The sequence below is a fragment of the Drosophila pseudoobscura genome, chromosome X, assembly GCF_009870125.1.
Source record: "Drosophila pseudoobscura strain MV-25-SWS-2005 chromosome X, UCI_Dpse_MV25, whole genome shotgun sequence".
NCBI classification, from domain to species: Eukaryota; Metazoa; Arthropoda; class Insecta; order Diptera; family Drosophilidae; genus Drosophila; species Drosophila pseudoobscura.
Window position 1 is genome coordinate 59,695,118 of NC_046683.1, and position 13,189 is coordinate 59,708,306.

Below are 13,189 nucleotides of genomic sequence, written 5' to 3' on the forward strand. Positions count from 1 at the left end.
GAGTGGGGGGCCCAATTTTGCATCATGTCATTAGGAAGAGTGGCATCGATAATGGGGCCAGACAGAGTCCATGGTCCAACTAATGCCCTCGGAAGGGGGGCAGCTTCCGAGGTTTGAGGTCTGAGAGGCACTCTCAGCGTTTATGGGTACATTCAAAAAATGCACTCATGTAAATAAAAGTTGGGATGCAAATCAGTTCGCGGCTCGCCCCCTTTCAAAGAAAAAGGCTTAAATAACATGGCGAACTTTGCATTTCCTGTTGGCCAGTCCAGTTTGCTTTTCGTGCAGTATTTAAATGCAGCAAAAATGCTGCCATAAAAATATGCATAACCGGAATCTGAATTGCTCTTTTCGTGTGTGTGGGGGGGTGTGTGGGGGGGTGTGGGGGATGTTACTTCAATGTCAACTGCGGGACGGGCGCAAAAAAGAGGCAAACAATTTTGTGTGGGTCGAAAAATGCATAGAGAAGCGACAGCGGCAGACGGCAGTGAAAGGCGGCCAGGGCTTGCAGCTGGTCTCTTGTCTTTCCAGCCCTCGCAGACGTGTTCGCTCTTGGTATTTTTTATTGTCTTCAGTTTGTCACTCTTCTCGTTTTGGTATTTTTCTTGGAAGTCCCGTTACTTCTTGCTCACTGCTTACGGGTACACATCAGTTGCAGCATGGAGACGATGTCCTGATGTCCTGATGTCCTGACGTCTGGATGTTTGTTCTTTCGAAATGCAAGTCGTAAAAAGTTTTGCTTCAGCTATGCGTCCTCGTCGCTGCCATAAAAGTTGCATAAAACTGCACAGATTTTGCCAGTGTTGTGTGTCGTGAAAAAGTTTAGGATATCTCTTAAATATAACACGCACAGACATGTCTCAAAGGATCGCTTTAACATGACGCTCGCCTTAAGACCTTAACCTTAAAACGCGAGTCATTTGTACGTCATATGCAGTAAACGGGCTGGCAACAAAAGCCGGAGCTGTGGAACTGCGGAACTGTGGGCGGAACTTGGCATGTGTCAGGATTTAATTTAGATAAAAGCTTTTTCCACACTTTCACGGTGCCACTTACGGAGCCGTGACGATGGCAGGAACCGACCAGGCGGCAGACCTTTGACGTGCACCAGATAACAGATCGTAGCGGTGCCTCAAATCAATTCCATAAACATTTTGCCTGCCGCAACCTGCCGCAACCTGCCGGGTACGGGACGACAATTTGTCTTAATGCCAAGTTGGACATATGTATGGATTGATTCCGGCTTATCGGTGGGGAAACAACGCCAGCAGTTATTCAAGGAGAGGCTGATTGAATTCTACTTAAAGGGTTTCTCTGGCCAGTTGACCCTCTATAGGGTACACCCCTTTACCACCCCCAATTGGTAAAAGACAATTTCAGTTTAATTATTCATTGACATTTATTGATTGAATTTGATAATGTTTCTTTCTGCAGCATTTTTTTGGATTCACATTAAGTAGGGATTTGCTCGCAATTGGTTTTTGATTTGATATTAGCTGTTAGCTGTTAGATGCTGTTGCTGTTGACACACACACACACATACGCATTTACATACATACAAACAAACATATGTACTTAGGTTTAGTTAGGTGTCGCTTTTGTCGCTTTTGTCGCTTTTGCTATTCAGATATTTCTTAACGGAGGGGAGCTTAGGAACCTGAATTGTGGCCCGTTGTTGGTATTTGCAATACACACATAAATATTAATGTATTCACATTTAAAAAAACTATATAATATACGTATCCTCGTATCCTTGCTGTTCTTGTTATCTTGTTTCTCATCAAAATATCTTTATCAAGTTTCGGCGGTAGAGTGTTTTATTTTTTTTGTTGTCTAGTAGTTCTGCCTTGGCTTACAAAAAATACAACAGTTTATAAATATTGTATGTACCTAGTATTCTGTTTTCTGTTTTCTGTTTAGATGTGTATGGCATGGGTTTTGGTTTCGTTTCGTTTCTGTGTAAAAGTTTGAAATAAATAAATATTTGTAGCGTATATAATCGAAAATATACCTTGTAGTTAGCCGTTATTGGTTTTTTTTTTTTCTGCTGGTTGCTTGTATATATAGCAATCAGAATGTATTTGCATTGTATGTATATGCATGTAGGAGGGCTCTGTTGTAGGTTCCTTTGTTTGGTATTTGTTTTTGTTTTTTTTTTGTTGTTTTTTTTTTTTTCGTTTGTATTCTGTAACTAGCACAACAATTGTACACTCAAATATGTATATTATATACTATAGTAATATGTAGGTATGGTATAGTAGTAGGTATACACTCATGTATGTTTTGGCCTTGATTTTTCTTGCATATTCGTATTGTATGTTCAGTTTTTGCTTTGGTTTCGTTTCGTTTGGTTTGGTTTGGTTTGGTTTAGTTTGGTTTAGTTTGGTTTGTGGGAAATGCGTTTGGTCTCTTCAGTTGGGCCAAATGTTCGCATTTCGTATATCAGCTTACACTTGTGCTCTTCTTTTCGGTGTCCGATTACCCTTTTTTTTGGTAGTATTTACTCTTTAGCTAGTGCTAGTAACATGAATAATTTAATTGATTTCATTTGATAGATTCTTATTGTTTGCGCGCCGGCATTTTGCATATGCTCTGTGTGTGATTCGATATAGGAAATTATCATAGGTACACATATCAACACAGTGGTTGTGGGTTGGTTAGTACGGCAAATATTTGCCTATATAATCGTATTTATTCATTTATTTACTCAACTATTTCTTTTAGCCGCACAAAAAGCATGGAAGATAGCAGACAGCAGTTCAGAGCAGGGGGAGTTCAGAGTAGTTCTGTTCGGAGAAGAGCTGTTCAAAATAACAAGTGCTTTCGGAAGATACTCGAGTGGAAAGGGAAATCGTAGTTGCAGTTCGATAAAGACACATTTAGCATTTAGAAATTATAGTCGCACAGTACGGCGTTGACTCTACTTCGATGTTTGTCTCCTGATCTTTGTCGATGTCTTGGCGATGGCAGACCTAACCGAAGTTGAAAGAAAAACCTCAACTGAAAACGGTACGGAACAGAATCGAACTGAAGAAAGTTTCAGAGCTCGGATAAGGGCTGTGCAAAGATACAGAACAAAAAAAAATAGTTGATCTTACTAACTAAATACTTGTTGCATATTCACTGATTAATTATTTATCGATATATGTATATTAATATTTATATTTGTATGCAATAATACTCGTTTTGTTCGTTTGGTAATTAACGTTCATGAAGTGTCCCGTCGTCGTCCCGCTGGAGTTAAGTGTAAATATTAAAAATATCTTGTAATTTGACTTGGATTTTCTTCTCTTTTCTTTTCTTTCCTTTGCCTATCTTTTGTTCTTTTGTCGTGCATCGTATCTTCTGGTTCGCCTTAGTTTTTTTTTTGTAGTTCTTCTCTTAAAATTGTCCTCAGCCCCGACCGCTGATGCCTTTGCCAAGGTATAAAAAGTTTTTGCTACAGTTTAAAGTTAAGAGTTACAGTTCCAACAATCCCCCCATTATTCATAATATACTACTCGTACATATAGCTGTGTGTAGGAGGTATATGTTTGAGTTTCTTCTTTATAGAGAGACCATTGTATATAGTACAAAATTTACAATAGAAGCGAGGCCTTTTCTGCTCCTTCTTCTGGGTAAAAAAACAATTCGGGATGGGGCTCTACAGTAGAGGGGAGTCTGTTTTTGGGGGGGTGGGGAAATGCCCTAAGTTGTGTATAAGCAAAAGAGCTGAAGGCTGCCTCTCTGGGGAGGAGAGTGTTGGGGTGGGGAGGGGACAAGCGTGTGTGTATCTAATAAATTTATACAAAATCTGTGCTCAGAAAATAGTTTACAAATATACTTTAGACTTAGTTACACTGTCCTTTGGGCGTGATATAAATTGTATACATCATACACATACATCTTCATACATATACATATATATATTTATATTATAAATAGGTTTCCTTTGTATTGGTAAGTGTTCGTGTGTTTTAACGGGGGAGGGGCGGGGTTTCAAAGAAGCTCGGAGTTTTTTTTTGATTGTTTCTTGGCTTATGGTAGAAAGGAGGTTGAGTTTTCCCCTATTTTAAAATTGTGTGTATATTGATATATTTTTCGTATAGTTTAAATTGACCCAAAAATGTTGTGTGGCGTCTATCCCAAGTTCCGGTAGTCCGAAACCCCTTCATTGTGTCCATGTTAAAAGTCTTCAAAACGCATCTGGGTGCTGGAGTAGGTATCTCTAGTGTTGTGGTTGTGTCTGTTTCTGTTTCTGTTTGATTTCTTTTCATAAATTTTCATTGATTGCCTAATTGTGACAACTTCAGCAATACATACTAAGCACCTACATATACACACACACACACATACATATGTAGTCCCTAGTTTACTTATAATTTTGTTCAAGCAACGTTTTGTGTAGAGCAGGAAATGCATTTCATGTCCCATTTACTTGTTACTTTTGCACCATTGGAATTTCATTTCGATTTCGATATTTCGCTAACATTTACAAACACAAGAGAAGAACGGGGGACTCCCCCATTGGGAGAGGGGTAGGGGTAGGGATAGGAGGAGTCTTTGTCAAACAACTAGATTAAGTACAATACATACAGTGCTGGTTTGGATACAGTTAACGAGTAGCTTTTTGGTTAATTTATCGCCATCAATGCAATTACATTGCACGATCCACCATACTGTCCACACTTTTGATCTCTTTGATCTCAAATATACGTTTTACAAACGGTTCGCTCTGTCCTTTCCTGTCCTGTCCTGTCCTTTAAAATCAAGTGATAAATCGCGCCTTTTGCTTGCGCACAAAGTCCTGGGCCTGTTTGTCATTGACGCGCAGCTCAAGGATTTGCAAAATGGGATTGCCTTTTGGAGAGGATGATAGAATCGAAAGAAGTTCGTTATCGAGAGGACAGATTCAACTTACATTTATCCTTCTGCTGCATGAGGGGCAGCTCGATCTGCTTTAGGCCATGAAAGTTGTCCACACTGGTGCTGTAGGCCTCCACGCCGGGTATATTGCCCAGGGCCAGGTAGGCCTCCCCGCCGAAATCATTGGCCGTCAGGACATCGTGATCCATGACCGTGAAGCAGATCATGGCGCCATCGGTGAGGCATTGCTCCAAGGTAACAGAGAACTCAAAACACTCGTCGAAGATGGGGTTTAACGTGCGCTAAGGAAAATATAAATCCAAGTAAAATATCATCCCTAAGATGGAAGAGGGGGGGATCGCACCTTGTGGACGTTTGTCTGCTGCTCCATGCAGTGCAGGAAGACCCTTCGTGGCAGCAGTTCAATGACCACAAACGGATCGCTGAACCCATTCGGATCCAGTGGCACCACATCCCTGGCATGCAGGACCTCCACGCACAGAGAATCGTGATTGAAGTAGGCCCGCACGGCCAGCGAACCGTACGGACTTGGACTCACGGTCATTAGCTGCTCTCGCAGGCGGTTCATGTAGAACATGTCTATGAGCCGATCCGTGTCCGTCTTGTGGAACTGCAGCCGCTGCTCGATGCGCCAGAAGTCGTCCGTGTGCAGGCACTCCAGCAGCAGGCCCTGGCCCTCGGCGTGAAAAAAGTCCACCAGCAGCTGCAGGGCCTCGTAGAGACGTTTGTGGAAGTGCGTGGGCTTGTCCGTCTCGTCGCCCGTCTCCATTTGGCGGGACATCTCGCCCAGAACCGTCTTCCAGATGAAGCGCAGCGATCGGTTGAAGTTCTTGGTGAGCAGGGCGCTGTTGAGCGCCGCCAGGTGACAGTCCAAGTACTCCAGCAGCGGCACAATCGCCTGATTTGCCGGCAAGGAGTCCGGCGACCAGGCCAGATGGAACACCGCCTTCTGCAGCGACATCTGCATGAGCGGAGCCAGCTTCGAGAGGATGCGCTCGGTGCGGTTTTCCATGTGGGTCAGGCTGGACTCCAGGAGGTTGTCGGCCGACTCCTCCAGGGGCTGTTCATCCGAGCGGAACTCGGCCAGGGTGCGACGCACATACTCCACATTGTTGACGGTCACGCACATGTCGTCCGAGCAGCGGAACGGGCCCTGCTGCTCGTAGTAGCCGCTGTCCGCCAGCGCGGTGTGGATGAGGTCGCAGTAGTGCATGGCCGCCGAGCAGACCACGTCGATGAGCTGCGACTCCAGCATGATGGCCGTGTCCTCGTCCGGCCAGTTGATGACCTTCCAGAACTCCTTGATGTTCAGCAGAGTGCTGGCCGTGTCCACCGAGGAGCTGCTGTACCTGACTATGCGCTCGCCCTCACAGATGGCGTCCATGCGGATGGCTGCGCGGATCCGCTGCAGGGCCTTCGCCTTGCTCACCATCATCCAGCGCTCAAATGTGGGGATGAACCATTCGTGGCTGTTGCTCAGGGCCAGCGGCTTCTCCGGCGGCTGCGGCTGGGCGGACAGGTGTCGTTTCAAATGACAGAACTCCTGCAGAGCGAGAAACAATTCAAACGGCTTCGTGTCCACCGGCTCCGCGTCGCCCTCGAGCACGGCATACTGCGACAGGTTCATCCGCACACCTGGCACCTGGCCGGCGGCCATGCGGCTGTACAGCTCCTCGCCCACCATCGCATCGTATTGTTTGTAGATAATGCTGAAGTACTGTATCCCGTTCGTGCTGTGGAACAACAGGGAGAGGAAGACGATGGAGTTGAGATGGAGTTCCTGACCCAGACAAATGATGGCTTACAGGGCTTTCGTTTTAAAGCGAGCAGAAGCCGCAATTAGCACGGGCTCTGGCTCTAACTAAATTTTTGCTAATGCCTCTCCACTCAACACTGAACACTCAACGCCCGACACTCAACACTCAACACTTTCTGTGACAGCCCCCGGACGTTTGTTAAATGCCTCGTCAGGCTGCTGCTGTCCGTGCGGCCTGCCTGCTGTCCGTCTGCCCTGTCTTGTCCTGTTCTATCCTTTCCTGTCTGCCGCTCGGGGCAGCAACGTGAGAGCATTTTTATGACAGCGCAATTAATTTGAGGCTTATGTGTGTAAGCCACTTGATGTCCTCATTAAGGTTCTTTTATGGCCCCGCTAACTGGCAAATATGTGACTGATTAGTCCGCCCCGGAAGGCCAAAGATGCGCCACTATGCATCTCGAAATGCGGAGCGGTTATGAGGGGCTGTTCCTCTAGCGCCTAATGGTGCAACGTGATCCGTATCGTCGGGCTGATCAATATATTACCTCATTTATGGGGTTCTAACAACTTTTCGCGATAAAGGAGCTCCCTGAGGGAACTATCTGTAACCTGGCCATGAGGATTCGATTCCTCGGTGAGAGCCAAGAGCCCTCTCAGCTACGCTACGGGCCATCTGTCATGACAACATTTTGTGGCCCTCATTAAGGCTCGTTAGCTTTATGAGCTTTGAGTCGTCGGGCATTTGACAAATGCTCAAGCTGATTAGAGAGCAGCGACTGTAAAGTGGTTCGCCCCCGGGCGCCGATTGCGGATAAGTTCAAATCGAAATGACGTCAATTCAATTGGGTCAACACTGGCCAGCCCTGGTCGGAACGGAGAGTGCAGTGCGTGGACCCTCGCTGCTCTGCTTGTTTTCCTAAACTGTTTTTTTTCGAAATTTTATTTGTAGACTGCCTGGCTGTCAGCAAGGGGGACGGACAGATATACCTTTGAGCTTGTTTTTACGGCCGACACGTGTCTGGGATACTTAATACAATGCTGGGGGGCCGGGGGACGGGGGGGGAGCTGTAACTAACTGGAACCGAGAACTAAAGCAACTGATTCTGGAATCTGCGAGTACTCACTTGTCGAAGAGGGCATGGTAATACGTCTGTCCCAGCTGGATGTCGGCCGTTAATGTTGTTACGAAATTCGATAATGGATTGGGCAAGCATTGCGACTCGCGGAGCACATTCTGGCCCCACATGACGGAGCCCTTGCGCAGGGCATTCACCACCTCGCCGCGCACGCCCTTGTTGAAGGGGCAGACGGCCCGAAAGGCCCGCATCGAGCCGAGCAGTCCCAGGCAGCGCAGCAGGAACTCCAGGCGTATCAGCGATGGCGGATTCAGGGCCGGAAAGATGTCCCTGTGCCGCCGGATCTGGTTCAGCGAACGCTCCACAAATCCATTCATCGCCTCGGCCAGCCACTGTTCCAGATCCCGACTCAAGGCCTCCTGATTGGGCTGATTCCACTGCTTCTCCACATCGCCAAGCAGACGGTGCAGGAACTTCGGGTCCAATGGTGTCGATCGATTCAACTTGGCCGCTGCCACATATCTGAAAGGAACAGAAATAGCTAGAAAGGGGTGCCTCTCCACCCTTTTTTCGTTCGATAACCCACCTGGCCATGGCGCAGTGCAGGTCCGATAGATCTCCCTGCACGGCCAACTGATGGAGTATGGTTAGGGCCGGACCCGGCAGATCCCCGCACCAGGTCCACGAGGGCTCGTGGGTGGTCACCTCGTGCTGCATGAACACCATCTGCAGCTGTTCGACCTTGTGCATCTGGTGCTCGTGATTCTCCTCGGCGATATTGCCCCGATCGTCGCGTGTCGAGAGCCACAGCTTGAGACGGATGCGTCCCTGCACGGTGCTGCGGTGGCTGCGGGCCTCCAGCTTGAACCAGGCGTCCAGCCCGGTGGAGGGTATATCCGATATGGCTATGTTCACCGAGCCGAGGAAATCGTCCTGGGAGCCCTGACGCGCCGACTGGCAGACCTGCTTGAAGAACCGCCCCAGTCCGCGCACGCCACGAACTTCGTTCAGTCGCGAGACGGCGTCCAGGACGCAGCTTTCGTCATCGTGGTCCCAGATGTCCAGGTGAAAGGTGTCCGTGTTGATGTCATCTATGTCACTGCAGGCGACAAACAAAAGATGGCGATTGTCTCAAGTGTGAACCGTGAACTCTAAGCTCTGCTTGTGGGTGGAAATTCTTTCCGCCTTCCATTCGTCTATGTATGTGTTCTCAAGGCTTTTACAAATGTTAGCATGTGTTTATGGGCGTTCTTGGAATATGGCCCTGAGCTTTGCTGCTCCATTTAATTTATTACAAGATTTATATTTTGCTTTTAAATTGAAAACGCTCTGCTGCAGAAAAATTTCTCGGAAAGTACTCCTATTTCAATAGGGGGACCCCTGTAATTTGCTCTAATGTACTGTAAAGTATTTTGTATTTGCATTGTATTGTATTTCATATCTAAAGGGCCATGAAAAGGTCAATTATTCGTAATTGGACATTTCAGGGAATTCTCGGGAATGCTTGGCATTCATGAAGGCGCTAGAAAGTCCCTGAAGGACTTCGAAGACTACTTTAGAGTGTATCTAAGCTTCGACTTGTCCTGCTCTGTTTCTGCTCTGTTTTTATTGCAATTGCAACATAAATTTGATTGCATTTCTTATGGGGCAACCTTCTCATGCATTTGTGTTTCAATTTGATGGCAAATTTAAATGGATTTCTTTTCGTTATTGCTTACAACTCGTAAATTACGTTCGGTACTTGGGGGGATTCGAATCGTTTAGCATACGACAGAGATCTTTTCTGGTTGTTTTCCCGCCTTTTCCGACCCAGTGTGGGACACATTTATCAACCAGTCGAGCGTAAATGAAGTCTGAAAACCCACTTTGCTTTTTCAGATGAAATTTCAAGTATTTCCAAGTCCAGGAAGAGCGCGGCAGTAATTGAATAATTCGTTACAAATCCCCACCATTAAATGTGCCGTGCCCCTCCATTTGATTTGGCAAACAATTTCGAATGCTCCCCACTCCGCTCCACTCCACTCGACCCGACTCGACTCGACCCGACTCGACTCCAATCCTGTCCATTTGATTCACTTACAATTTGAACTTCTCATTCCACTTGGGGGTCAGCGTGTGCGGCTTGATGCTGGTCGCCTTGATGAGCTTGGCGGGCACCGGGCCGCCCAGTGAGTCGCGCTGCTCCCGTCGACCCGCCTCCCGCCGCTTGAAGCTAAGCCGGAAGCTATGCTTTCGGTGCGGCGGCGAATCCGTGGCGCTGTTGTCAAAGCCACCGCTCATGTCCGCCGATAGGGCTCGCGGTGTCGGCGGCAGCGGCAGCGGCGACACGGGCGGACAACCGTCACCGTCCGGCTGGATGCCCAGCATGCAGTACGGATCCGAGAAACCTGCGGGGCCGATAAATAATTGGATATACTGAGAGATACAGAAGCAGCGAGAGAGTGAGAGAGAGAGAGTGTTTCAATGGAATAAGTGATGGCCAGGAAAAGCGAGAGAGCATAGAAGAGCAAAAGAAAGGAAAGGAAAGTGAGAAATGGTGCAGCATTAATGAAGTGCTCGCCCGAATGACATTAAAGGCCAATTAATGGGGCTGCCCCCCGGGGAGCCAGGACTGGGCACGGTGTCAGCTGGTGGCATTCACACATTGCGTATGATTAAAATTTCATTTGCATAAAGTGCCGCTCAATTATTGAGTGGCCGTGATTAACGCACGGGGGCCACCGGCCACCGGGCATTGGCCATCGGCCATCAATGCAGAACAGATGCCGAGTGCCAAGATTAAGATTATTTATGAAGAGCGGGATAATGGAAAACATGTCGCTGAATGGCCGCAGTGGGACACTATTTCGTGGCGTGGCATTTAAACTGAGTGAAAGTTTCGGGGGAAAGGTGGAGGGGGAGGAGGGCGCTCGTAAAGCGATTATCCCACAGAAATGGCTCATTTGGAATTCGGATTTGTGATTTGTACATCGAGCAGCACTCATTGTAATGAGCAATTGTATTGCTGGCTTTCAAGCCTGACCAGGCCAAACGGAATCAATGGCTGCTAATGAAAACTGAGCCCGAACCGAGCACCCGATTCTTCGCTTTGGCCAGCTTATTTGCCAATCGAGAATGGCCCAAACAAAGGCGACCCTGCCCACTCTCATCGGCCACGTTTCATTGGCAACGAGTTGTTTGCCATCTGCCCAGGGCCACAAGCGTGCCCTCCACTCCACTCCACTCCACAGCACAGCACAGCACACTCCTGCCTGGAGTATCCTGCCACCCGCTGGCTCCTGCCTGCCTGCCTGCCTGCTGGTGTTCCTTCTCTGGCAAGACGGCAGCCGTCATCAGTACATTTAGCAGATGGCAGACGGCACTAACAGTGCACTACTAGGGCTGGGCAGGAGGAAAAAAAACGCTCAAACAGAAGTAGAAGTAGACGAGGGAGCACTCAACGTATTCCTTACACATCCTTGAGCACATTAAAATGCGAAATTGCGTTGCCTTCGATGTGGCTGTGGTAAAAGGAGGAGGGGCTCTCGCTCCAGCTCCAGCTCCAGCCCGTGCTCCTGGTTCTGGGGCTCTGCTCTCCAGCATAATGAACAAAATGGGAAGCATTAAATTGCAAATTTATTGAAGGAACATTGGAGCTGACGCTGGGAGCTGTGGACCCAGAGACAGATGCGAGACCAGGCAATGGCAATGGGCATAAGCAAAACTGTTACTTTGAGCCAAGAAAAACCCAAAAAAATGTGAAAGAAAACCAAAGAAAAAATATACTATAATTGAAGGAAATAGTCAACGCACATGGTGCCACAGTTTATGGACGCCTCGTTTGGCTTTTTGATTTGCCCAGGCACAGGCACAGGGGCACAGGAGCACACGGGGCACACGGGTCACCACGGCACACACACATGCACAATTTCATAATGCAATTACCGCAACAGCCGCAAAATCAATTTACAAACTAAAAATATTTACACACGACAACACAAGAGGAGGTAGAGAGTGAGGACTGGGAGATTTATATAGCATACATATATGTGCAGACAGACAGATTGATACATCGGAGAGGAGTGCGAGGAGTGCGAGGAGTGCGAGGTGTCGAGTGGAGTGGCTCTTACCATTGGCGTCCTTCGCCTCCAGGCCATCAGCCTCGATTACCACCGCAGAGAGTACGATTATCTTTGGTTTATCCTCGGCGGAGGCATGCAGCAGGCGATAATGACGATCCGGATTGACACCAAAGGCGCGCTGTGCATGCAGATACATCTCATCCTTGTAATGTGCAAACTGTGTACCATCCAGCATCGAGCATCCATTGAGCAGACAGAGTGGAAGCCAAGCCAAAGACGAAGCAGATTTTCCATGTGCGCCAAATTACGTATACGCCGCGTGTTGCCATAGGGAGAAGAACGAGAGTAAATTTATTCTCATTTAATTTAATTATATTGTCATTTATTTGTAAATATTTGGGAGTAAACAAAATTATAATATCATTAAAATTGAAAAAATTTGCATATTTTCTCCGTTGCGAAGTGCCAACGTAAAAGAAATTTCATTTATTGGCTGGCAAAACATTTTTTCTTTTGCTTTTGCTTTTGCTTTTGCTTTTCTCTTTGTTCTCTTTTGATTTTCTTGTCCTTTCTGTTTCTTCCCTCTCATCTCTATTGATTTATCTTTCGTTGAATTTATTAGCCTCTCGACTTTTGATTTCGATCACGGTTCGCGTAACGCTTTCATCACATCTCCCCCACCCCCCATTCCCCCACTAGTGCTCTATGGGGGGTGTTATTATAATTTGATTGCCTGGACCTGCAGTCGAAATTATGGGCAAACTTCATTATGAGGCCATTAATTCGACTTGGATATCGAGAGTGGTTCAAGTTTCAGACTTATGTTGTGAATATTTTCGAAATCCAATTAAATTTTTGTGTATTTTCGGCACACTTTTCGAAATATATCACCGAGGCCTTAGTTTGAATAATGAGCAGACAGCATTTGATATGTCACAGCGAATAATTGGATTAGATGTAGATTTCTGTAACTTGGGGAATTGATTCGTATTTAAATAAGGCAATTCATAAATTGCTTTTCAGTGGAAATATCCCTTCAGGAAAAAATAAAGGCAATGGATGAAGGAAAGTTTTAAGAACTCTCTGCTAATTGGTATTTCTTCCAGTTAATACGGAACGAAAGAAATCTGAATACTGCTCTCTCCTCCCCCACGGGTAAGTTCTTCAGAGCTCATTATAATTGTAACTAATTCTTCTCTTCATTCGCATCCTTTTGGCCTGATTATGGCCTGGCAACTTTCGAGATTGTGCCTCTGCTGGAAACTCTTTCTCTCTCTCAGTCGTTATTACTTTTATTTTATGTTTTTTTCTTTTCATTAATTTCCATTAGTAAAGGCTTAACCCTCAGATGGCCGAGCAAATCGCATTTACTTGTAATTATTTACCATTAAATGCAAAAATGGCCAACAAACTAAAGCAGAGAAAGGGGC

General features: G+C 46.5%; 1 protein-coding gene across 6 annotated transcripts in view; it reads right to left on the minus strand.

Moving 5' to 3' along the window:
* Positions 1 to 1,380: 1,380 nt before the first annotated feature.
* Positions 1,381 to 13,189, minus strand: part of unc-13-4A (BAI1 associated protein 3) — a 54,117-nt gene continuing 42,308 nt past the window's right edge. For all 6 annotated transcript variants that reach the window (XM_033384669.1, XM_033384668.1, XM_001352645.4 and 3 more), the window contains 7 exons: positions 11,808 to 11,976; positions 9,779 to 10,085; positions 8,285 to 8,797; positions 7,747 to 8,220; positions 5,210 to 6,599; positions 4,901 to 5,147; positions 1,381 to 4,839 (listed from right to left, as the gene is read on the minus strand). In XM_033384669.1, coding sequence (XP_033240560.1) covers positions 4,748 to 4,839; positions 4,901 to 5,147; positions 5,210 to 6,599; positions 7,747 to 8,220; positions 8,285 to 8,797; positions 9,779 to 10,085; positions 11,808 to 11,976 — 3,192 coding nt within the window. In that variant the 3' untranslated portion in view covers positions 1,381 to 4,747. The remainder of the gene's footprint in view (positions 4,840 to 4,900; positions 5,148 to 5,209; positions 6,600 to 7,746; positions 8,221 to 8,284; positions 8,798 to 9,778; positions 10,086 to 11,807; positions 11,977 to 13,189) is intronic.